The 24526-nt window shown below is 36.9% G+C and overlaps 1 protein-coding gene across 3 annotated transcripts in view; it reads left to right on the top strand.

The window, feature by feature from the left end:
• The window catches only part of ANO10 (anoctamin 10), a 138553-nt gene that overhangs the window by 87672 nt on the left and 26355 nt on the right, over window positions 1–24526 (top strand). For all 3 annotated transcript variants that reach the window (XM_026842324.1, XM_026842323.1, XM_026842325.1), the window contains one exon: window positions 9917–10033. In XM_026842324.1, the coding sequence (XP_026698125.1) occupies window positions 9917–10033 (117 nt within the window). The remainder of the gene's footprint in view (window positions 1–9916; window positions 10034–24526) is intronic.

Here is a 24526-nt window from a genome sequence, read left to right as displayed (position 1 = left end):
CGTAAAAGTTGATGTGAGAATTGCATGGCTAGCTTCCAACAGCTTTGATGAAGAAATCTTTTATAGCAAGGGGCAGGTACTGGTCTTCCAAAACAGACAATTGTATGTAATTTTGTGAATACCCATTCATAGAAAAGACAGAGGGCTTGATGATGTACAGGTTGTTTGTTGGGTTTTTTTTTTAAAGATACAGTTTTTATGCAAGCTTTTCAGGAGTTGGCAGCATATCCAAACACCTGCTGCAATGTTTAATTAAAATGCTCCAGCTGAATGGAAAGCTTTTCTTCTGACCTTTATTGAAAAGCAAAGGATTGTTTGACTTTGCATAGTTCTGATGAAAAAAACCCTCTAGTTTTTACAGGAAAAATGCAGGTGATGTTTCCAGTATGAAAATTGTTGATTTAATTTTTCCCTACAGAATTGTTTCAAATTAGCTAGTTTTATTGTACTCATTTCAATTAATTTGTTTTGATTAAAATTGCACAGGAATAGAGACAAAAATTAATCTGCAGTTTACAGTGTGATATATCGCAATACCATTATTTTTCTGAGTCATGCCTGTGACATTTTGTTCATTATTTAACATTGCATGATTCACCTTTGGGTCCAGATTAAAAAATGTACCCTGTCCTACAGAATTTACTTACAGCTTTAAACAGAAGTACTCCACTTACAGTAGGATGAATACACAGAAGAAAGCTGTGAATTACATTAAAATTTTTAATCATTCAATGAATGTGCATTTACAGTGTGGTGAAATGTTTTGTTTTAAATGTGTTTATTCAGATACAGTTCTTACCTTGTTGTTGAGGTGAACAGATTTTTCAATAGGAATAATGTTATTCTGAATCTGATTTGAAGGCATCATAAAATGGTTGTGTGTAAAGCCTGGTAGTTGCAAGAGAAACAAGCAAGTATCTGTAAATATGCATCCAGTTGGAGAACTTGTTATTCACAGTTAAAGGTAAAAATTTAGGTGTGTATTGTCTTTGAAGAATAACTGGTTGAGACTTTGCACTTAAAACTAAACCCCAGTTACATTTGCTGTCAAGGCGACAGAGGGAAAACATCCATTTCAATGTTTAAAATAATTTAAATTCTAATATAGATACATCACCTTTTCCTAGAATAAACTGAAGAAAAATGTCTGATTGACAGGTCTCTCAATCTCCAGAACCAACAAGCAGTTTTGGGAAAACCATCTGTAAGGCTTACTAAAGTGTAGTGGGTTTACTTTCATATGTGTACATTCTGAGTCTGTCCAAAACTCAACTGGGAGTTTTATACCTCTCCACTTCAGCTTGGACTAGGACAAAATGAGGTTTGTTTGAGGCAGGAGCAAAGTGTTCTGAAAATCTGTGATGCATACAGTAAGTGACAATTTCTGTTTATCGTTGAATTGACTTCAGTAGTTTCAAACCCTTGGCAGAAACAATGCTTCATATCTCCTTACTAATTAATCCCAGGTCATCCAGTCATATCACCAAGGAGGAATTTTTGAGTCCTGACAAACAGAATTCCTTACAATGCATAATTAAAATGACATGTGCTATAATTTACTTGCATCTTTTTTCACAGAGAAAAATGTATGGCTTAAAGGTGGAGAGAAGTATAAATTTTGTAGATTAATAGAAAATAGTAAACTTTTATTCCTTCCTTGATGTGGAACGTTAGGACGTTTTGACAATAAACTATACCTGTCAGAATGGGAGCCAATATCTAATGTTAGCAATCAGCTAAGAGGCACTTCATAAGGCTTGGTATTAATCATACTGTCAGTTTTAATTCCATGGGCATCCTTCTTTCCACTTAGAATTTATTTCAGAGCGTGATCAGAGCTCTGCTGTTCATCACATTCAGCATTAGCTAATTTGGCTTTTGGCAACTCTTATCACAGTTTCTATTAAACTCTAGCCATAAATTGAGATAAGGGTTGTGCCAAAACATTTCAGGATTATCAATTGGTAGCATAGAGATGGGTGCATTATTATGCTGCTTTCAAGACTGTTGGGTTATGGAAAAATTAGCTCTTAGCAAATACTTACAAGCTCCAAGACAAATGTACACCTACAGTGCGTTTTTTTTCATATCTTTTGAATTGACTACAGAATGAAATAAATGTGAGGAAAAATCCTGTCTTGTAACATTTCTGATACGTTCATTTGTGTATGTTGTAATTTCACAGAGACTTTTGTAGAGACAATTTTGCAAGGTGCTGTATCATAAAATACTTGGGTCACAGCATATGCTGTGTTCATAAAATGAGATTATTAGGGTAACTCTTTTTTTCCCAAGCTGCAGTCAGTTGGAAGTCTGTATACAAGACTGGTATCAGAAGTTCTTTTATTTAGAATGTTTTCTTTCAGCAGGTGTTTCTAGAACCTAATGAATGTATGATTTCTAGTGATAGACACAAAAATGACAATTTGCTTGAGAGAGGGGAAAGTGATCCTTGGGTATGTAAATAAAACACCCTACCTTATCAGCCCTTGCCCTTCTTTTTTCATACTTCAGTCCTGAAAAAAGTAATCTGAAAGTGGGTTTAAAAATTCCAGCGATCTATGAAAAGCCTTGAATAGATATGTAAATGATGAGAAAGCACTAGTGGCTTTTTTGCAGCATCAAATAAGTTGGTGACAGAATTTCTATAGATTCCTAGGCTGCCTCACATCTTAATTGTTACTGTTGGAGAAAATTATGGAGAACAGTTGAGTATCTAAATCTTTCCAAAAGGACTAATAAACCCAGATAATTCTTCAGTTCATTTGTGACTGAATATGATGTATATCATCTTTGGTTTAAACATTAGTAAGACATAATCTATAAATAATTAGAAAATTTGTTTTTGAAAAATGTTGGATTACTAGGAAGTATATTGGTGCCTTAAGATTAAAAAATTGTCATGACTATGCAATTGATCAGATTACTTGCACTTTAAAGTTTATTAGTATGTGCATTGGCAGAATATTTAACAGATTGCCCCTGATGACTTATGTTTGAAGTTTTATCCGTGTACTTCCCAAGGCTTTCCAGGAGCAGGACTGAGTTTCAGAAGTAGGACTGGCTTACTTCGCTTGCTTTCCAACTGGTCTTGTAGAGCTATTCTGGAAACAGAGGTACAGTACAAAAATATGTAAGGGCAGAAGAGACCAACTCCCTTTCTAGGAGACGATGTTTGCAGTATTTTACTCTATTTTTTGCTTTTCTTAACCCATTGCTTTTGCAGTTACTTCCTGGAAACACGAGCACAGAATCTGCTTCCTTAGAGATTATCTTTACTTTTTTTTTTTTTTTTAAACTTTCATGTTGTCTTATTTTAGTCTCTTGCTCAGGAGCGCTGGTCTCAAATTGGCTTTTTTTTCAATAGTGATAGTATACGAACCATTTGTAATATTTAGAATAAATTTACTTCGTCTGAAAGAAACCAATTCGGTAGCCTTGAGGCATGAGGCTGGTGCTGCTAATGTATGTGTAACAGTATTGAAACAAACCCCTATTCTCATGCTGTAGCTTAATACCTGTTTTCATGATTGAAATACACCTCAAAACAGTATATTAAAGCCTGGTACCCTGTTCAACATAGGCTTTTACTTGTGAGGTTTTACAGTGGATTGGTAATAGAAATACAGATCAGGATTTCTGCACTAATTATAAACATTTCAGAAGTGTAAATGTAAGGAAACTCTGTATAAGCTGGCATTCATCTCATCAGACCAGTGAATTTAGTACATGTCACATCCTACCACCCCCAGGAAAAGAAAACACTGTGATTCAACCATTGAATTTTAAGACCCAGATTCAGCAAATGACCTGGGCATTATTGTTTAATCTACTCTTAAGCCTGGGCTTAAATGTTTTTCTGAACATAAATATATTTATAGATATGCTTAAAACTAAACATAAGCTTAAATACTCTGAGCAGGGCTAGATTTCACAAATGCGCTGGTGCAGTCAATAGGAGATTGACAATCTGCTTTTACCCTTCTGATAGTCTGCAAGTTGTTCTCTCAGAAATGTAGCTACCAGTTTTCCTTGGGCAGCCTTTGCGGGTTTGTGTGTGTGTGTGTGTGTGTGTGTTCATAATCTAAGAGGAAGAAACGGACGTTCTGTTACAGATTATAAATGGACCGGATAATGACGTCTCTGCTTATGCTTTCTGACACATTTTGCAATAAGCTTCTGTTTAGTTCTATCTCTCTTGGAGACATTTTAATGGGGCAGGCTGAAATTCTCCTTGCTGGATGGTCTTTTTTTTTCAGTTTTGAGTTTTTGCATTTTTACATAAAGATCTTCCTCCTTTTAAGAAAAGAGAAAAATATATAAAATATTTATAAATACATAAAAATAAGATTATTATTGTGTTGAGAAGATGCATTGTATCTGTGCTCTGAGGTAGCAATGCAAAGGTTGACAGAAGGCTTACTCCAATCTAAAGAATGTGCTTTATGATGCTCCTATGAGAAAACTGCCCAAACTTGGCAAAGATGTAAGTCTCTGAAACATCTTTGGTTTATGTGCTTTGCAGAGACTTAAAGGAGCACAGCAGGTTTAAGTGCATGAACATTTCACCTGTACTGAGCATATTCCAGTTGAGAGCTGAGACAGACTTCACTGTGCTGGAGTGGCGAGACCCATTGGATCTGGGGCAGGAAGGCTCCACTTTGGTCCTAGTGTTTCTCAGGAGTTTTGGCAGAGAGGAGAAAGCTGCTTCTGGCTGAAATGAAGGAGGGATGTGTTATGCTGATTTAGGGATAAATGGGGTAGATGGAGCATGCCGATTGTGGCAGGCATCTGTACTGTAAATGTGTGCATACATATGTCTGTGGGAAGAGAAGACAAAGTCTCAAGCTGAATGGGAAATGTGAAGAGGCCTTGAAATAGGACCAACATGAAATGACAACTTTTTGTTCATTCCCCAACCCCCCCCCCCGAACTTGGACATGTCTGTGGATAAAATGAAATTTTGAGAGGAATATCAGATTTCTACTAAGGCAGATTCCGTTCCCTTTTTACAAAATTTCCATCATAATATGTGGAATATGAGGTTTTAAAAGCAACATTTATCAGAGTAGCAGAAGAAAGGCCCTTTTTAAAGTCCCTCAGCTGTGATGATTCTGCTCCATTAGTAAGACTCTGTAATGAAGCTGGTTCAGTCTAAAGGTGGGAAGGAAAGTTTGGTTGTGCTTTCTTTTTATGTATATTGCAGAAATATTTCTCATAGATTTATTTTATTGCTGTCTATTAAAGACAATTTAATTTAATTAAACTTCCTGAGCTTTATGGAAATTTTTCTTTGCCTGTATTGCTCCCTTGACAGAATTATTTTTCACTTTCCTCTTGCCTTTTTTCTACTCTCGGAAAGATGCAAAACCCTCAAAGCTAAAAACTGTTGCCTTTTTTTTTTTTTTTTATGGTCTGTTCTTAGTGTTTGATCTTTGCTTAGTTTAATGTCAGAATACTGTGATCTGGAGTCCTAGCAAAGATTCTGATGATCTCCCTGCCTTATGCTCTGACAGCAACATGATCTTGCAGTGATACTTGCCTTTACATTTGCAAAGGCATTTTGCATATACCAGTAGAGAATAGAGGTTCAAAGTGATATGCCATCCTCAGGCATTGCCTTTTGTATAGAGTTTCTTACCTACGCAGAGTTAGTAACCAGTGACCATCTTGTTTTGTAGTACGCAGTGGTTCTAGGCTGGACTATGTCCAGATTTCTGATTTTAATTTAAAGTTTTTTATGAATATTAGATTCTAAAATAGGCCTTTGATACAAAATTTTATTAAAGTCGCTCGAAACTGATGTTTGGCATGCACTGTGTCAGGTAACCAGCAGCACAGCTACTGCCTATGTTGTTCTTTTTCTTTTATTTTTTCAGTTGAGCAGATTTTGATAGGAATTGCTGCAGCAAGACCACTATAGAAATCAAATTAGCTGTTCAAAATTCCAGGAATTTTACCCTAATTTGCATTTTCTGGTTTAGAAGAGACGAGGTTGGGGACCTACTGCTGCAAAACACAGCTGCTGCTTCTACTCTTGTCGGTGGCTTTGGAGAACAGAATAGTTCTTCTGGCTCTCTATAAGCACCTGGCACAAAACCACAGTTTGATGGCACTGAATTTATCGGGGGGAGACTCATTGCAGTTTCTCTCTGCCTGCTTGGCAGATTGCAAAATAGGAGGGGACTTTGCTGTTGGCATTGGAGAACTTACAGCTTGTGTGAATGTTATCCAGGGTTTTGCTCACAGGGAAATAGTCCTGTTGTAATCATGAAGGGCATGTTCTTGGAAACAACACTACTTTTTAATGCTTGCAGATAGAACTAATGGTTGGGTTTGTAACCTGACAACAAAAAAACCCAAACCACCAAAACCAACTCTGAAGAAATTTAGTATTGGACATATACACTTGCACTAGTTGTAGCAAATTTGGATAAACTTTCATATATTTTTATAATATATTCATACTGGTGTTAATGTAACTATACTATGAAAGAATTTTGCTGTCTTTTCTGGTGATCTATACTGTACTCTTAAGACATTTCTTTTTTTGAAAGCGGATGTCTCCTTTTTTGTGGATCTGACTTGCAGGAGTGATACTAAAACAAGATTAAGAAATCAGTATGGCATATGAATGATATAATGAACATAACTACTCATCTCCCTGCTTTTTCCTTCAATTTCTCTTGAATAATTACTTACTTTTCCTTAGCCAAATAGCAATTCCAAAATGTGATATAAACTGTTAATAAAATGACATATATTTTCTTCTAAAGAGGTTTCATGAATCGTATGACCCACATTCATCATTTCTGCCAGTTACCTTCCCAATTTTATTAATATTACTCTTAATTTGCAAATAGGAACAGCTGGAGAAGTTGTCCAAGGCATGCTGTTGCTCTGATGTCTTTTTTTCAGGTTCACTGGGAGTTACGAAGTGGAACTGAACTGAATTTTCAGTCTGTTAAGTCCAATGTGTTTTTTGAGGTCAGAGTCTTGCGCACAGGGACATCCCACGCAATTCTGAGCACTTTGCCTGATAAAGCTTTGTTTTGATGAGAGGGAAAAGAACATAAAAAAGCCATTCTGAAGGATAAACCAAAGGTCTACTTAAGCCAGTCATATTTTTTTTTATTTTTTTTTTTCTCTACAAGGGCCCATAGTGGATGCCTAGGAAAGAGGATGACAGTAGGGTGAGCAAAAGTACTGACTTTCCCCACCTGTACTCCAACTTTAGAGCCCTCTTTGACTTGAAGGCTTTGCGTTGGAGGTTCTGCTTTTATGTTTAAGGCTGTATCTCCTTGTGTTTACAGGCAATGAGTTGTGCTAGCATGGAAACTGTCTTTTCTGACAAACAGCTAGTTGGTGTCAAAGGCATTTTTCAATACACATGGGTAACAGGTAGCCTATTGCCAAAAAAACTGTCTCTGGAATACTGCTGAACTGCTGAGCTCTGGTTAGTTGATACAGCAATAAAGGTCTTCACATGGTGAAGTAGTTAAAACACGCTGTCCTTCTAAATCTATTTTAAAAATTACAGTGTTTTTTAAGATTAACTGCAGCATTTTTGTTGGTTTTATTTCTGGTTTCCCTAGATGTCTCCTTTATTCCTTCCTCACCCCTATCAAAAATGGGAACAAATTAGTCTCTGTCCTCCATAATATTCTTTACATTTCCCTGAATTTATTTTGATTTATTTTCTTAAAAAATTGTTTGGATTTGCAACTATTTTGAGGTCTCTGTATACAGTTACTAGCTCGGTGTATGTTTTTGAGGCTTTTCAAGAGCCAGTGGCTGAACAATTATGGTTCCATAATGTGATTCTTTCTCTTTAATAGGACCAAAAAATAAGGGGTTTTTTTCTTCCTCTCTTGTTAGCAAATGAACCCCAGTCCAAAGGACTTCGAGCAGCTGGAAGCTACATTGTATAATGCTGAATCTTTTTTCAACTGAAACATCCACTGTAACTTTTCAAATATCCCTGTGCAAATCCCTCAGTTTCGCTAGTTCTGTCAATCTTTCGTCTTAAATGTAAGATTTTGCTCTAATCCTGTTACCTGGTTTTGAGTTACTCCAAATTTGGTCATCTTATTTTCCTGTTTCCAAACTAAATTTTATCTGTAAATTAGTTATTCCCCTTCAACCTGTGATTCCGTATGACTTCTATCAAATCAATAATAAAAAATACTCCTTATACTCTGCATAGGAGTATATTTTTTATTATTGTCTTCAATACTTTACCTTTTTCCATGTAAGACATTCCTCCAATTCTAGTTGAAACATGTTTTGTTGATACATATTTCTATCAAACCAACATCGTTAGCTGTAATTTGGTTTTTTTGCAAGTTCCTTAGTAGCAAACACTAAGTTGAATAGGAAAATAAAATTTGTATGAGTGGAAGAATGTTTTACTGTTGACATTTTTTATAATAATGTGGTATTACCGATTGCATTACACAGCAGACATGCTAATTGCTTCATTAGCCTCTTAATCTGTGTTCAGGTTTTCATTGATGATGTATTAGCGTTGAATTAATTTTTAGCCTTCCTTTCACCTCTTAAAGTAGTATTCCTTGCACTGTTTGTTTCCTAGACCCACTAACTAGTTTTCTGTAATATATTTTAAAAAAATAATTTCATGTATGACTCTTCTCTTGATTTCTTGCTTTGGCTCTTACTTATTGGAATTGGCTTATTTAGAGTTTCACCACCACTCCTGTGAAGTCTGTAGTGTTTTTGCTAGCTTCTTGTTCCTGTAATTCCAGGTTCTCAGGGGGTTTTGGTCTGTTACATTGTTATTCATGTGCCCAAGTGCATTAAGATGATACATTTCAGCAAAATATATTTCAGAAAGGAGTACTGATCTGATCCATTTATTAAAAAAATAAAGGAAATTTGATAAGTATCTTGGACATACAAGCTAAATTTAAACATGTCTATGAGTATCATTGTGTCAGTGGAGCTCACACGTGCTTAAAGTTAAGCACATGCCTTACATTGATCAAGGTTTTCTCAGCTAGGAGCAAGTTCCTGCTTGCAAACATGCAGCATACTCTTTAGCTCAGCCCTTGGTAAGACTTAATGATTCTTGTTTAGATTATAAATGCAGAAACAAAGCCGCTGATGCCACAGTTTCATACTTGGTTTTGTGAGATGAGGGGAATGGTGCACATTTAAGTAAAATTTAAGGGCTGATTCAACAGAACTTCATGCTTGTTTGCTCTTTAAGATTATAAATACGTTGTGATAAATTATGACTAATTTGGCATCTTATATGTGGAGTGATTCTCGATTTACTGGAAAGATTCTGTGTATGAGTGTGCCGTTTCTTTAAAGGTCATATTTTATTTAGTTTTGTTCTCCTGATGCTTTCTCAGGAGTGCTTTCAGTTTTCAGTAACTACTCCAATGCAGGAGTTCTGTGATAATGTTTTCCAATGTGCTTGTTTCATTTGTATCACTACATATGTATGTGTGTGCATGCACATATGTTGTTACAATTGAATCTATTTATGTGGAATTATATTTACATGTGTGTATATATGTAAAAATTTCACGATGAAACTACACATGATGGGTGCCGTAATTAATTTTCTGTGCACCAGTGATATGTTTTAAAAGCTATTATGTTATCTGGAATCACAAATACAAAATTGAATTAGAAATTTATAGTACCTAGTAAAAACAAGGTTATTATGAAAATAAGCCAAACTATATTCGAATTATGAATGGCTGTAAATAGAAAAAAAGTATAGTGTTAGCAGAGGCTCGGTGTGGTTATAGTATTCTGTGTTGTACATGTCACAAAAAAAAAAAAGCCTATACCTCTATTACTAACATTTGGAAATAGTATTATGCTGTTCTCTCCATGCTTCAAACTCTATAGAAACAATAATTTTCTTTTAATTTTTTTCCAGCACTTGCTACTAGCAATAAAGTTTATCATGGCATTTGTAATTCCGGATAAACCAAGAGATATCCAGATAAAACTAGCCAAATTGGAATTTGAATCTCTAGAGGCTCTCAAACAACAGGTAAGAGCAACTGACATGTGGAACAATGAAAAGCATTGGTGGTCTGAAGGAAACTAGGGAGATTCCACTTTTGTTTTAGCTGAATAAACACATAAATCCCAGGGTTTTGAAAGTCCTGTTTACATTGTATTAAGATTAGCTAGCTAAAACTGTTCCATCTCTACCCCATAGTTTGTGGTGACAGAGTGGGGTGTTAAAGCGTCACTGGTAGTACAGTGTACAGCACAGAGTATTAAATAAATAGAAAACAGCACTGGTTTACTTCTACATATTGAGCTGTAAACTGTAGCATTTCAGATACTGCTTCATTTTCTGTTAATCCATCACTGCTTAAAAAGTGGAGCGGAGAGCTGGAAGTTTTAAAGGAATCGTCTGTCCTTTCAATCACCAATGTATGTGACTCAACACCAGGAAAAATGGCCTTTCTTTTCAGACAGCCTGAAATTGCTGGTATGGCTAGTAATGTAGCAACTTATGTCTGTTGTGTTTGTGTGTGCAAACATGCTTTGTTTATATTGTCACTTCTAAAGGACACTGGGCTCTGTGAAACCTCATTTGATCCTCTGGAAGTGCTTATTGTTGCAACACTAGGATTTTTTTCATTGCTGAAATACCATCACAAATCAACAGTTAACTTGGTTCTAATATTAACAAATTATAAACAGTCTGAACATGTTTGAAATAATTGTGTTGAGAGCTATGTATGAAGGAATGGTAATGTTGCCTTATTTTACTGTCCATAAAATATTCTTATTTTATTGCATAAATAAGGTATATTTTACAATATAAGCAATTTAGGAAAATAAGGAACCAGATTTTTCGACTGAAAATTTCTGTTTTAACAAATGATTCCATTGGTGATCGTAAGAGATGAAGAATCATAACGGGATTAGTTTCAGTAGGATACAGAGATTCTACAGAGCTGGTTTTGCAGTGGCAGCATTCATTAGGAGTTTTTGACTGTACCATGCTAGATAGGATTTCTAAGCTAGCTTACATATCAGAAAAAAAAAACAAAAAACAAAAAACAGCATGGAGCATGCAGAGACTGGTTCACCTGTTCAGTGTTAGCGCAGATATTTTTCATACTGTTTTTTACATGAACATATTCTTTGTGCTCCACATGCAGATATGTAGCCTCCTCTATGCTGTCTTTTTTGTGTAGAATGGGAGGTTACTTTTTAAAACCTCTACTGTAGCTGCATGTGAGAAAATGACCTTTTAATTCTGGACAAACAGCCTCTAAACAATACACTGCCTTTTCTAGTTTAAACCCCACAGTTTTGTGTGATACTAGAACATTGCTATTGAGGTCAGCACTGTCTTCCACAGTCAGCCATAACAAACGAAATCCAAATTACAATTGAATTGAATGCCTGATAGTTTTATTTTACCTTCCTGTAGTATATCAGTGTGAAGTTACCAGGAGCTGGTCATGGATCTTGTGTAGTTTTTAGATAATAATAAAAGGAACAGGACTAAATTTCTATTTTAGTTGCTCATTCTCTTTTTTCATTTTGTAGACAGGCAAAACTAGGTCATCCGCTGGAACCTGAAGCTCAGGTCAATATAGTCACCTTTGGTTATAATGTGCTAACCGGAATATAAACAGTGTTTCACTATGAGCGTGCATGTCAGTAGTTGGGACTTTATTTCCTATCCTTGCATCTGTGCGTTCCCTATGATAATACATGCCCAATTCCTGGTTCTTCAGGGCTGTTTCATTAATTCAGTGGTGAAAACGTTGAGTATGAATTTCAGTAAGAACTAGAAGCCTGGCAGTTCTCACCTAATACTTTCAGGCTTCCTACAGGACCCAGGAAGAATATTGGCTGATTTTCAGGTGCACTTAGTAGGTACTTTAAATACCAAGTGTCTACCATCACCTTCTTAGATTTCCTCTGATTGATACTGTGCTTTGTATCCCATAGACATGTTGAAATTTGGGCTTTTTTTTCCTGCTGCCTTAGTTATTTTGAGTGAAAAATACCCGCATTTAGAAGTAACACATTGGCAATGCAAAAACGTCCTGAAGCATTTATTTTAGAAGCACATTTTCTAGTTCTTTCTCTTGGTACCACTGAGAATATCGTGGTAATTTATGCTGTATATCTTTCAAGCAAAAAACAGCAACAAAGTCCCTCAAAACAGACACTGCAGTCTGGGGCAAATGTGTTGTTGGGATCACATGTTACAGAGAAACTGGTTTATATACATTTGTGCAAGTATGTATCACGTTCCCTTCTTGATGCTGTCCAGACACGCATGCTGTTGTATTTTACCATGAGCTGTTAGAGTACAGCTGTCTTGGGATGTAGCTAGTAGAAGGGTATTAACACTATCTAAGATGCTGTAAGATGCCAAAACAGATTATTAGGCTCCATACATAGTGCATGGAGAGAAAATCTCCCAGTACAGCTGCTTTGAACAGTTGTATTGCTTATGCTTGGGATCCTTAACTTCATACAGCATGAGCACCTTTACACTTTCATTAATGCTAAGCTAATTGGTTTTTAATCTAGTACAGTGGGACTGTGACTATTCTGTATTCAAATCCATTTGAAGACTGAGTTAGTGTCTATTTGTGAGATGTTATGGAACACAGTCTCTCAGCTCCTAATAGAGATGAACAATCATCATTAGAGCTTGTTAAAATATCCTACAGGATGCAAAATGCCGTAACTTAAAAAAAAAAATAATCATTTTATATTGGAATGATAGTTTTGTTTTGAAGTTCTCAAGCTTTAAAAAAAGTTTTTAGGAAGTTCTGAAATGTTTCTTTGAAACACTTCTTTACATAGTTTGTGTTAGGACTGTTGAAAGATTGTTGAATGTGTTGTAATAATTTGTTCTATTTTGGAAAGACTTTGTTATGATACACTCGAAGTATCATAACAAAGTTTGTTGACGTAACTCAAGACAAAATACCTTAATCTTTCTGGATCCAAACGGGGGAATGTGCTATATCTGTAGACTTTGCGTCAGATTTCCCCGATGTCCTTCAATGTAAAGAATGGTAGAGGAGGCTGGGGGATTGGGGTAGAGAATAAATTAATATGAACTCTTTAATAAAGAACTAAAGAGAATATGGACCAAGATTTTTGGAAGAGGAGCAGGAACAATTCCATTCATGTTCCCTCAAGTATTGCCAGTTTATTTGTCACCTGGAAGGAAGCCTGGATGCTGAGCAACTAGAAATGGGTACTGCCTGCTGTACACTTTCCTGGTGAACATCATGATCCTTCTTAGAGAAGCAGCTAACTAGTAAAGCAGGGTTAGGTGCCTGAGACTCCCCTTGCTTCTTTGCAATACTCTGCTCTGTTGCATCTGTTTCTTGCAAGTGTGGAAGCCTGCCATGCTCTTTGGTCTAGTTCTTATTTTAAGGAAGAGAGACACCAGGTATAGGTGTGCCTGCAAGCATCAAGAGCACAGTCAGTTAATTCTTCAGTGGTTCAGGAATTACGATAGCTGTAGGTGAGGACCATTGTTGTAAAGTGTGAGGACACTATCTAGTGTTTTGGGGGCAATGACAATGAAAACTACACTGATAAGCATTTTAGCTTCTGGACAGATCAAAGCTTAGTGAATAGGCAAAAGGCTCTCATGGTTGGAGATAAGTCAGCAGTCTATCCTTATAAAAAGGTCTGTGTTCCAGAAGCACAAGATAACCACAGATTAAACAGCATAACTTGCATTTTGTGGAGGAGATTAAAGTAATGTTTTCAGGTATTATGAGATCTTCCCAGTATTACCTTTGTCCAGTTGAGGCAAACATCAAATTAATACCTTCGTTCTGCACTCAAACTAGACCCAAGCAAGGCAAATTAGAGACAAATTGGGGGAAAATTGTTATTCATGCAATTATTTTCTGAATGTGAAATACAGAGAGTAGCAGCTCCAACATGATCTACAACTACTAGCCATTTTTCAAAGAAAAGTCAAGTTTTAATGCTGGGGAATCCTGTATCTTTTCACAATGTGCAACTACCCAGACAGCATCACTAGGACCTCTGAAAACAAAAGCTTTTTGATATAAAAATGGTGGTGGTTTTTATGGTACTTTTGCATTAAAAAAATCTGAATTTATAAACTGGATAAAGATTTTTTTTTCCTTATCTCACTATCTCAGCAGAATAAATGTAGCCCTGAGAGCAACAATAGAGAAATAAATTTTAGTGCAAGAGTTTGCTTTTTCAGAGGAAATACAGAGGAAATAAACCTGTCCATAGCTGGAACAGAAATGCAGATGTGGAGGACTTTTTGTTCTGTGCATCCCTTCCCAGCTCCCTCCCCACCCCTGACCCTTACCTCCAAGGGGACCTAGGCTATAAATATCTTGTCATCCCTGTGCTCTGGCTTGTTTTCTCAGTGTTCCAGTCATCGGTGGCCAATATCTTTTAAGAGGAATGCCTTTTCCTTCTGATAAGTGAAGCCTTTCAGTGCTTGCTCTGAATAAGTGTGTCCATCTGTTAGATATCTGGTGTTCATCTGTAAATGTTCCACCAGAAAGAGACTCCAGATAGATAACATGCTCATGAGCAAAGGGCATTGTCAGCTGATGGACAGTTGTTATCCTTCTTCAACTGCCATTAATGAAAAGGGCCAAGCTTATTGAACACCAGCCATGGAAATATGCCTCCTTTGTCCTCCCTGGTGTATTTCTTTTCAGAGTGAGATAGAGCAATGTAGTCATTCAGCCTGGGCCAAGTGGAGAAAGACCTTTTGATCTTCCATACAGTGTCTCCCATGGTGGAGCTTAGTGACAGTGGTATAGGCTGAATATCCATAACCAACTGTTTCAGTTGCTTTAGAGTGACATTTAGGGGTTTGTAGGTCAGCACTGCTTCTTCTTAATGATTTCCAGCAGAATAACAAGTTTTCCAAAGCAACAGTAGGTGCAACATTCACTAGGATCTCTACAGCAATGTCATCCATTTCCTGAAAACAGGTCTGTTGTCTCAGTTCCCTCTGCAGGAAATGCAAGGAATGAAGAATGCTGTGACAGATCTCTGCATTGTCTTGATTGACCAAAAGCTTATTCAAGACATGATAGTGTATTAATTAGTTTCTTTTTGAAGGGGATGGTGACAATGACAGAAAGAGGCAGGTATCCGTTTGCCTAGGTGCAGTCATATGGAAAATTTAAATTCTTTCTCCCTCCTTCCACAGGTATTTTGGCATGTAAAAGTTGCTGTTCTCTCCAGTAAAAAAACATCTGCTTCAGGTACTTTCAGTGCTTTAGCATTGCAATTCACTGCACTGCAGCAGCTCTAATAATGCAAAACTTTCCAGATTCTGACTATGAAAATGGCTGCACCTTGCTGTTTCTCCCAGGAATAATATCCACTAGCACTAATCATATGCTTTCCAGAAGAAATGCACCAAGTTTGGGTGGTCCCTGTCCTGTTACAAGTGCTCAGCCTCTCTGAGAAGAGCTCTCTGTAGCAAAACAAAGAGATTCTGCTAACTTAAGGGTCTTCTGCACTGGGCAGCATTTATGCTTGCTCCTTGCACCTCTTCAGGCTGTTGTTACTGCAGAGATTTTCTATTTGCTAACATGCCATGTGTCTCAGAATATGGTAATAGGTGTGATGGGCTGATAGAGCTGCTAGAACTAGTGAGCCTCAGAACGAACCCTTCTTTTTTTGGCAGGGGAAGGAAGAGAACAGGATCTTGGTGGGGTTTTAAACCATTTAACATTGGGAGAGCATGAGTTGTTAGTTATTAACACCCTGATTATTTATCTTGTGAAATGGGAACTGAAGACAGGTTTTTTTTTGAGGCTGAAACAAACTTAGTGGATTTGTGCCTCATTCAGAGGGCTCAGAAAAGGACTATCTGTAGTTTCAGGACTACCCTCAAAACACCCAATAATGAAAGCAGAAGTTTGTTCTGTGCTTGTTGGCAATGCTGAGCAAAAACAATCAGACAGAAGGAAAGTAGCTAAAATGAAAAAAATTCATTCAAATAATTAAAGATTTGCAAAACAACCTATAGAAAAGACTGGTGAAACTTGAGCTCAAACGCTGAATTTAGGTTAAAACAATGAGTTTAAATAAAACACTTTGTGTTTTGACCACAAAAAATCCTGAAAAAAAAGTATTGTTTCTAAAGGAAAAAAAAGTATTTTTAACAAAACCTCTTTTTTTTCAGCAAAAATGTGTCCCTGTACTTTTTTGATAGGCTCTACTGGTTTGTGTAATCAGATATAACTCGTGATGTTAAAACAGAACCAATACTAATCGTTGTTGTTTGCTGTAAGTTTTTTTTCAAGAATCCAAACCTGTTAATTCAACTTTACAGATGCAGTTTTTCCTCAGAGAATAGTCAGAATACTTTCAGACATGTCAATATAACATTTGCATGTGTTTGGTAGCTGCGGGCATACAGTGCAAGTGTAAGATTCATTATGTCTTCAAAACACAGTTTTCAAAGCATAGAAAGACTTGCACCAAATCATAGGAGAAGAGATTGTGTTCAGACATAGTTTTGCCAGTGCATTTTAAACATGATGTCCTTTAATGCTGGACCTTTCTTGGAAGCATGTTTCTGAAAATGACTTTCAATATAAAAGTGTTAGCAAAACCAAATAAATGATGATCCTTTAAGAAAAAAAGTAAAATCACAAGCCCATTAATTTGGCAAGAAGGCATTTGTGTCCCCATTTGTGACTCTTCAACTGAAGGTGAGATGACAGCAAGTCTGCCTGGCTTGCAGATAAGTTAAACATTTAAATACAGGACCCTTGCAAGCTAACAGTATAAATATAAACTTTTAAATATGTATGGGTATAATGTGATGGTAGCTGATACTTTTGCATGCTCTTAACAGGAACAGAAACAAACAATGCACCAACTTTCCATCAGGTGTAATTTTCTTTTCCAACAATCCATTCATTCTCTATGACTATTGCCAGGGGTAAAATTATCCATCATGTTTCCATAACAGCTGAGTCTCTCTGGAAAGATAACCCATTTTACCTTTCTCAAATCCTCACCTAGAGCCTGGTGGTGGAATCAACATCAGTCAGTTCGGTGCTCTTTTTTGCCAGACATCCCAGATCATTGACAAGATACGATCTCAACAAGGAAACCTGGAGTAAGGTGTTAGGATAAAAACTAGGTTTAAATTGTTTGTACTGTAAGAATACTGCAGGTACATCAGTCAGGTTTTCATACTTTCAGAACCCAGAGGGGATCCCAATTATATGTGCACTGGTTTGAACACAAAGGAAGGGGCTATTCTACTTCCCATACAAATGAGAGTAAAGTGCACAGTGAGATTTGATTTCAGGAACTCTCGTAACCAGCTTTCAACAGGTCATTCATGTGTCTGTAGTTACAGACTTCTAAATGGTTTCACTTGTTAGTGAGGAGGGGAAGGACTAGAGGGAGACAAAAAATGAAATCTCTTGTCTTGTTAAAATTCCTTCAAATGAAAAGAGTCCCATAAGATTACGCTTACCATTATTTGATAATGAAAATTTCTTTGTAGAACTGAATAGAACTTGGTGATAAAAAGTATTATTTGTTGCAAGCAGCTGTGGAGTCCTACAGGCCTCTCACATTTTAAATATCCTTTTCTCTATGCCACCTCAAAAGATCCCAGTGAGAACAATAAGCCTTTAAAGGAAGTGCTAGCTTAATCAAAATAATTGAACTTGACTCTGGAAAGCTTTCTCTGTGACCAGGAAGACAGCAAATAGGATATATCTCAACTTTTCAGAAATTATTTCAGTCAAATTTTAGATGTTTAAATATTACCTGATTACTCTCCAACCCCCTTCAAGAAAATTTCTGTCATCTTGTCTTCAGGGAGGACTCTTTCTGAGGCTAACTGGAGATCAAAAAGCAGGAATCAACAGAGTTCCTGAAAAAAGAGACAAAAATTTAAAAGTGTTTTATCCAAGTGTTGATAACACCTGCACCATGACTGAGTCTGTGCATGCCGTGCAGCCTGATCATGGTGATTCTAGGAACAAGTATCTGATATATATACGTTGCCTACGTAGCCACTGAGGTTTTATTCATTTTGAACTTGAAAAAAATCTCTGTGCCTACTTATGCTGCCTTGAATACTCATGTTTTTTGTTGTATGAGAAATAGCACTCAGTGTATATGTGCGATTTCAGTGAAGTGGGTAAGACACATGCCAAATAGGCAAGTCCTTGCTACATATATGGATTGGTAATTTTTCTTCTGAAATAAGATGTAATTGCTTGTCTGAATAACATAAAAATAAGTGGCTTATACATGTAAATTTTGTTTAAAATGCCCAGTGTTCATGAATACTGTGATATTGTATATGACTTCAGTAGCACATGCTTTTTGTATGCTAAAATAGGCCTTATGCAAAAAGTTTTCAAACTTTCATCATGGAGTACTTTGTAAAGGTGGTTTCATGGACCATTGCTTCTTGCATTTTCAAGTATCTAATTCTGTACTTCCCCCAGCATCTAAAGAGTTGCTATAATTGAAAGTGTATTGAGAAGAGTGATTTTCATAACACTTTTAATGATCATTCTATGTTGTTTTCCCTATTTTTCAATTGTGTTGTTGGCCTGCATGTGTAAGTTAGAGGTGCAGTATTTTCATGGGTAGGGCCCAGCTTTTTTTGTAATCATAGATATGTACAAAAAACCAGGCATAGACAGTGCCACCAGTGTATACACAGATACAGAACATTTTTGCTTAACATTTTGCTTCACAAGAGACAGCAAAATCCCTCAGCACAGTCATGGACTGTGTTGCAAAGTAAGAGACTGCTCTACAAACATTTTGATCTGTCCCCAACTGAATTCACTCCCAGCACTGCCTTTCCTTTCTGCTGCAAGTATGGCTCGAGATTCAATCTGATAAGGGATTTTTTTACTGCAGAGAATATTCCCTCAACCATCACAGACTGGACCCTGTCCTGCATGGCTTGGATCCCTGTCCCAGAAGCAGCAACCATTTGTGCAGTTAGGTCTACACTAGTAATGTCCATTAAGATGACTTTTTTTTTTCTGTAAAACCTTTCAGCATTAGCAACAAATTATCTTAAAGCACTAACTTTCAACTCCCTCATCCTCTCATCTAATTGTAGTTGAAGATGAGTGAAATTGTTGCTCTTCATTCTCCCCAAAGCTAGGCAGAGAAAGGCTGCATTGCAGGAAGTTTTGGGCTTTGCATGCCTCTGGCTCTTGAGCCATCTTAGTGAGGACACCTGCCTGGCAGGCAGTGCAAGTGGTTGACTCTTAGTTAGATTACTGTCCCCTAGGAGCCACTGAGGTCTCACAAGCAGGACAACATATGGCAGCATTTGGGTTTTGGCTTGGGATTTTTGTGCCACTCATAATTTTCTAGAACAAATTAACAATTCATATTTGATTTACTTTCTTGCAATTTGTGCATGTTATTGGCAGATCACTTTTGTCCACTTGCTCTCTTTTGCTGCTTCTCAACATCAGCGATAATTCACAAATTTGAATGTAGTAAAATTTGTGCTGAGGAAAACCTAAGTAAACAGACAAATGTGAAGCAGCTTGGTCCAACAAAGGTGGTTTTATTTGTTTTAACTTCAGTGCATTAGAAGCCTTCTGCAAGCTCTACATATGTTTATCTGTATTAGCTGAAAGGTAATCATGTCTGACATACATATCTCTATTGTACCAGAATAGAAACCAGACACTTGTTCATGGATAATTAGAAAATACGTGTTCTGTGTCAACACCCATTTTTTAAGACTTGCTGTATCCATAATATAAGGAGCTTGGCTATGATGTCTTAAATAACTTTGCCCTTGAGCAACATCTGGACTGATACGTAGACTACATTTAAACATGACCTTTAAGAGTTTGTGATTTCACAGAATCATAGACTGGCACCGTTTGGAAGGGACAGCTGGAAGTCATCTAGCCCAACATCCCCATGTTGAGCTAGTTGGTACAGCTGAAGCTCTTTGTGCACTAGGAAAGGTCATATTTTTAAGATAAACACTTTCTCCAGAGTGACAGTTTGTCAGAGAGCTTTTTGGGGTTTTCTTCCATTTGCTTTAGAAGATTAAAATAAACAAAATTCATTATTTGTATTCTGGAACATAGTGAACTGTATGTGAGAATTATGTTTGTGAAAACATTCCATGCATGTGTAAAAATCAGAAAGCCCCACTTCTGTTATTAGTAGAGAAGTAGGTTCTCTGGCTCCAAATTGAATATACATGTGTGGCAAGGTGGCACCAGTAAAATCTAGTCTTTGTATTTCGTAGATATTCTAAAGAAAGTAATATTTTCACTAATTATTATATAACCATGGTGGAGATACATTGTTTTGTGATGGGCACTACTTGACTGAAGTGAAAGTGGCAAATGATGAGAAACTTTGATCCTTTAACAGAGCATGACAAGTTGTCCAGTGTCTGAGGAAGGCGCAGAGATGGCCTCTGTGTGTGAAGGGAAAGGGAGATTGGGGCCCCTTCTCTCCGCATGCCACATCAGGCAACAGAACCATGACCCTGTGTTGAGTCACTTAGAAGCAAGCATTGGGGTATCAGTCAGAAGTTTTAAGTTGATTTCCTTTCCATTTCATGTGTATGCCCCACCAAAGCAACCTGATAGCTTACTTAGGAAGGGACTGGTAGCACTTGTATTCCCAGAGGAACTTGTTTTCAGCCTTTTTTAATCTATTAAATAAGATTAGGAAATTAGAAAGGAGCTGTGATGCCATACCAAGAATGCAGAAGGTGAAGATGGGGAGGTCTGCAGAGATTAAGCTCTGATAGTTTTTCTGGCTAGTGCACATTTAAGATGTGTGTGGGAAGAAGTCTGTATCTACCATAGGTAGATTTATACACATTTTGTCCCAGTATCAGCAGTTCTTTTTAATACATGTACAGAGGATTCTCTTGAGTTATGTGACAGTCTGAACCAGCAGTTTGTAACCTTTACTGCCGTGATATAGGGGAGATTATTTAGTGACGTGAGTCTTGTAAAACTCAATTTATTTAGCTTGTCAAGAAAAGGATTGAGAGATGCCTTGTTATGTACGTATGTATTTACTAGTGCATGGAAGGATAGTGGAAGACTTTTTAACCTTCCTGATATAAGCGTAACGTGGCTCAATGGCTGAAATTAGACGTTGCCTGAAGGAGGCACAATTTTGTATCTGTGAAAATAGGTGAATGTTGGTCCAGATTAGAAATTGAGTGTATCAGGGACAAAGCAAACTTTTATCAAAGATGGTATGTCATCTCTACCAGCAGCCACAAACAGATGTCTAAGAAAGAGCAGGAATGCATGGCAACTAGGTTTCTCCTAAAACTTTCCTACTTTTTCCACCTGACTTTCCTAAGCCAGATGCAGTTTCTTTGTATTTAGTAGTCTTCAGTGATTTTCTGTTCCATGCTGGTCTGTCTCCCTTTGAAACATTTTTAGCTTTAGGGTCCACAGTGTCCTTCATCAAGAAGTGCTACAACTCATTATTTTAGGTGCTTAGGACATGGGCTGATTATTTTCAGATGTCTTAATATATTCTAATCAGGTTTGGTGGAAAAATTCTTCAGTTTTTACATATGAGAAAAGGTATTTGGCTGAATTACCATGGAGGTAATGGTTTGGCTTCTGGAATCTGTGAATTTGTGTTGCCATAATTTTATTTCATGGGCTTTGTGGAAAACACGATGGCCTGATTTGCTTCTAGGTTATTAACGATGCTTGCAAATTTGCTTTACGTCAATTAGTGTATGTGCTTCAGGGCTTTAGCTAACTCTTTTTTTCCCTCTATGTATAGACAGCCAAATAATGTGAATCGGTGCAGACTGTCCTCTTTCATGGAGGCCAGGTGAACATTTTGCTAACACAATAAAAGCCAGACTGATTACCAAGTTTGGAAAGATTGAAGTTGGCAAGGTTTTTGTAGTTTCTGGTCTTCCACTATGGTATGGTATGTGAATCAATTTACCTAATCTGTTCCTTGCCACCGTAGGGAGGATATTAGGCTCTCTGTGTACTTTCCTGTCCTTTTCTCATGGAAAATTGTTTAATCTGCCACAGACTGGAAAGTCTAAGAACTGTCAGTTTGGTAGTTGCCATTAGATGAGATGTGCAGGAGTTGATGGTGATTGATCTCATAGCCTGTTGTGTCTTTGAAGTGTATCAAGCAGTTATGACACAACATAGCAAGTGACATTGTTTAGTTTCTTAAAATAGCTAAGGTGATGTCTGCCACTTGGGACTGGGACACTTAGAAGTCCATCTTCCAAACTCTGTTAGCTTTATAGAAGAAGAAAATATCTCACTGATGAGGAATGGGTTTATATTGCTTAATAAATATCTAGTTATTTTCATGTGTGACATTTTTATATAAAATTGTATTGTGTGTCTAGAATTTTAATTTAATTATTATAAATTCAAAGTAACTATTACATTAGTAGTTAGCTATATTGGCTTTCTTACTAGAGGCATTTATGTGTAGAAGGGTCAAGCATTTGTTTCATGATAGGAGTGCTCAGAGATACTAAGAGGTTGGATCTTTCTGCTGTTTGGGTTCTCCTGTGTTTCAAGGGGGGCATTTTACTTAGGGAGTTCTGGTCAGCACCTCCATAGTGCATAGCCAGATTTCTGCACCCCATGCTTTCTGCCTAACAGTTGAGTTACATCTTTCCTATGTAACTACTGTATGCCTTTGTTTTCTTAAAGGCATCTTTATAGTCACAATAGGCAGTTTTTAAAAGTTCAGCTGAGTGTAGGCAGCTGCTTTCCCTGGAGTAGATGCATTTAAAAGTTCTTCCTACGCATATGTTGTGTGCATAACGTTTTCCAGCAAACATTAATCATGCTGGGTAGCTTTGAGGGCAAAACTGTTGCACTAAGATAAACATTTCAGAGTCTGCTTTAATGCCCAAAGCCTCTTAGCTTTTTTAGGTCAAATTATCTTATATTCTCTGACTGTGTTTCTAGGCATGCTACTGCTAAATGCTACTTCTTAAACTCAAATTCTCTGTTGTATTTTTGTTGACAAGGTTAAAGAAAGGATATCTCACAATTAAGGTCCCAACTTCAGTGTCAAGAACAAGATAGTGGTTCTACTTTCTTACAGCTGGCACTGAAGAAGAGTGCTGGTTGTATTATACTTAAAATATTACTTACGCTTTTTGTATTCTGCCAGTGTCAGTATAATAATACTGGTGCAAAATGAGGATGTTCCATTACAACAGTGTGCCAGGACTTAAAATTTTTATTGACCAGAATGTATGAGTTCAAGTAATTTATGCTTTTAGTTTTCTGCAAGATTTTTTACAAATACTGTTTTCTGCAAGCTATAAATAATTATAAGCAAACATGATTTAAAAAAAAAAAAAAAAAGCATTATGCACTCTATAGCTATCCTAGAAAAGACAAATTGCGGGCATTATCTTCCAACAACAAATAGAACTTATTTTCTTAAAAGCAAAATGCCTTGGGTTTTGCATTGATGTCAGCTAAAAAAAACCCCTCAATTGATAAGAATTGTTTTTTCACAGCTATTTTCAAAAGTTGTAGCTTTGTTAAGTAGATGAGTATTGCACAACAGATTTCCTTTCCTCCTCAGTGAATGCCCTCAGCTAGTATTTGCCATCCACTCAGCTAAAAGTCGGATTACTGAGTCCTGGGAAGAAACATCTGTAAAAACTCTGGTTTCTCCTGCTGTGAAACAGTGGCTGTAGTGTGTGCACAATGTGATTTTTCTAAAGTTAGGTTTAGTGGCAGGGGATATATGTGAAAGTGTCCACAAATCAGAGACCTCATCTGTTTCTGCTGGTAGGTAGCATGATGCCCTTAGTGTCTGTAACCTAGAGAGCTCGGGGAGGCAGGGGGGAGTGAGACATGATTGTTAGTAGCTTTTTTTAAATAACTCCTTCAAAGCTGGATAGTGAGAGAGTTAGAGAGGAAGAGCTGTTGGATAGTCAAATATCTGGGAGACGGTGTGGCTGTCAGAGTATATAAAAGTTTTATGTAAGGTGTATAAGCATAATACATAAGTGTTCCCTGGTGCTCCAGGTCACTGGCAGCTCTTCCGAAACTAACCACCATGCACCTGAAAGCAGCCCAGAAACACAGGCAGCACACTTGGAAAATAGACATCGACATTATTTCTACAGCAGTGGCAGCATGTTTGCATGAGATACACACATGAGTATGTTCAAAAATAATATATTGATTTGTAAGAAGAACAAAATCAAATATTTATCTGTAAGAAATGCATGAAATGTTGTGTTGATAAGTATCAGTTTAAAAGAACAGATCACATACAAAAACTTGTATTGCAGTGGAATATAGTTCCATGCTGTGAAATGGTGGGGAGTTTTTAGGCCCAGCAGGAAGGACCTGTTGTTTATATACAGTCCAAATAAGCATTTTCTTGCATTTGGAAAAGAGAATTGCAGCTCAGCTTTTGCTATCTTTTTTCACATTGCTGGTAAAATCTTCTTTAGATTTAACTGCAGTTCTGCAAAAGAGGTGTGGATATATTTCTGAGG

The sequence above is a fragment of the Athene cunicularia genome, assembly GCF_003259725.1.
Source record: "Athene cunicularia isolate RWA chromosome 2 unlocalized genomic scaffold, athCun1 chr2_part1, whole genome shotgun sequence".
NCBI lineage: Eukaryota > Metazoa > Chordata > Aves > Strigiformes > Strigidae > Athene > Athene cunicularia.
Note: the sequence above shows the minus strand (reverse complement) of the source record. Positions and strands in the feature narration are given on the sequence as shown.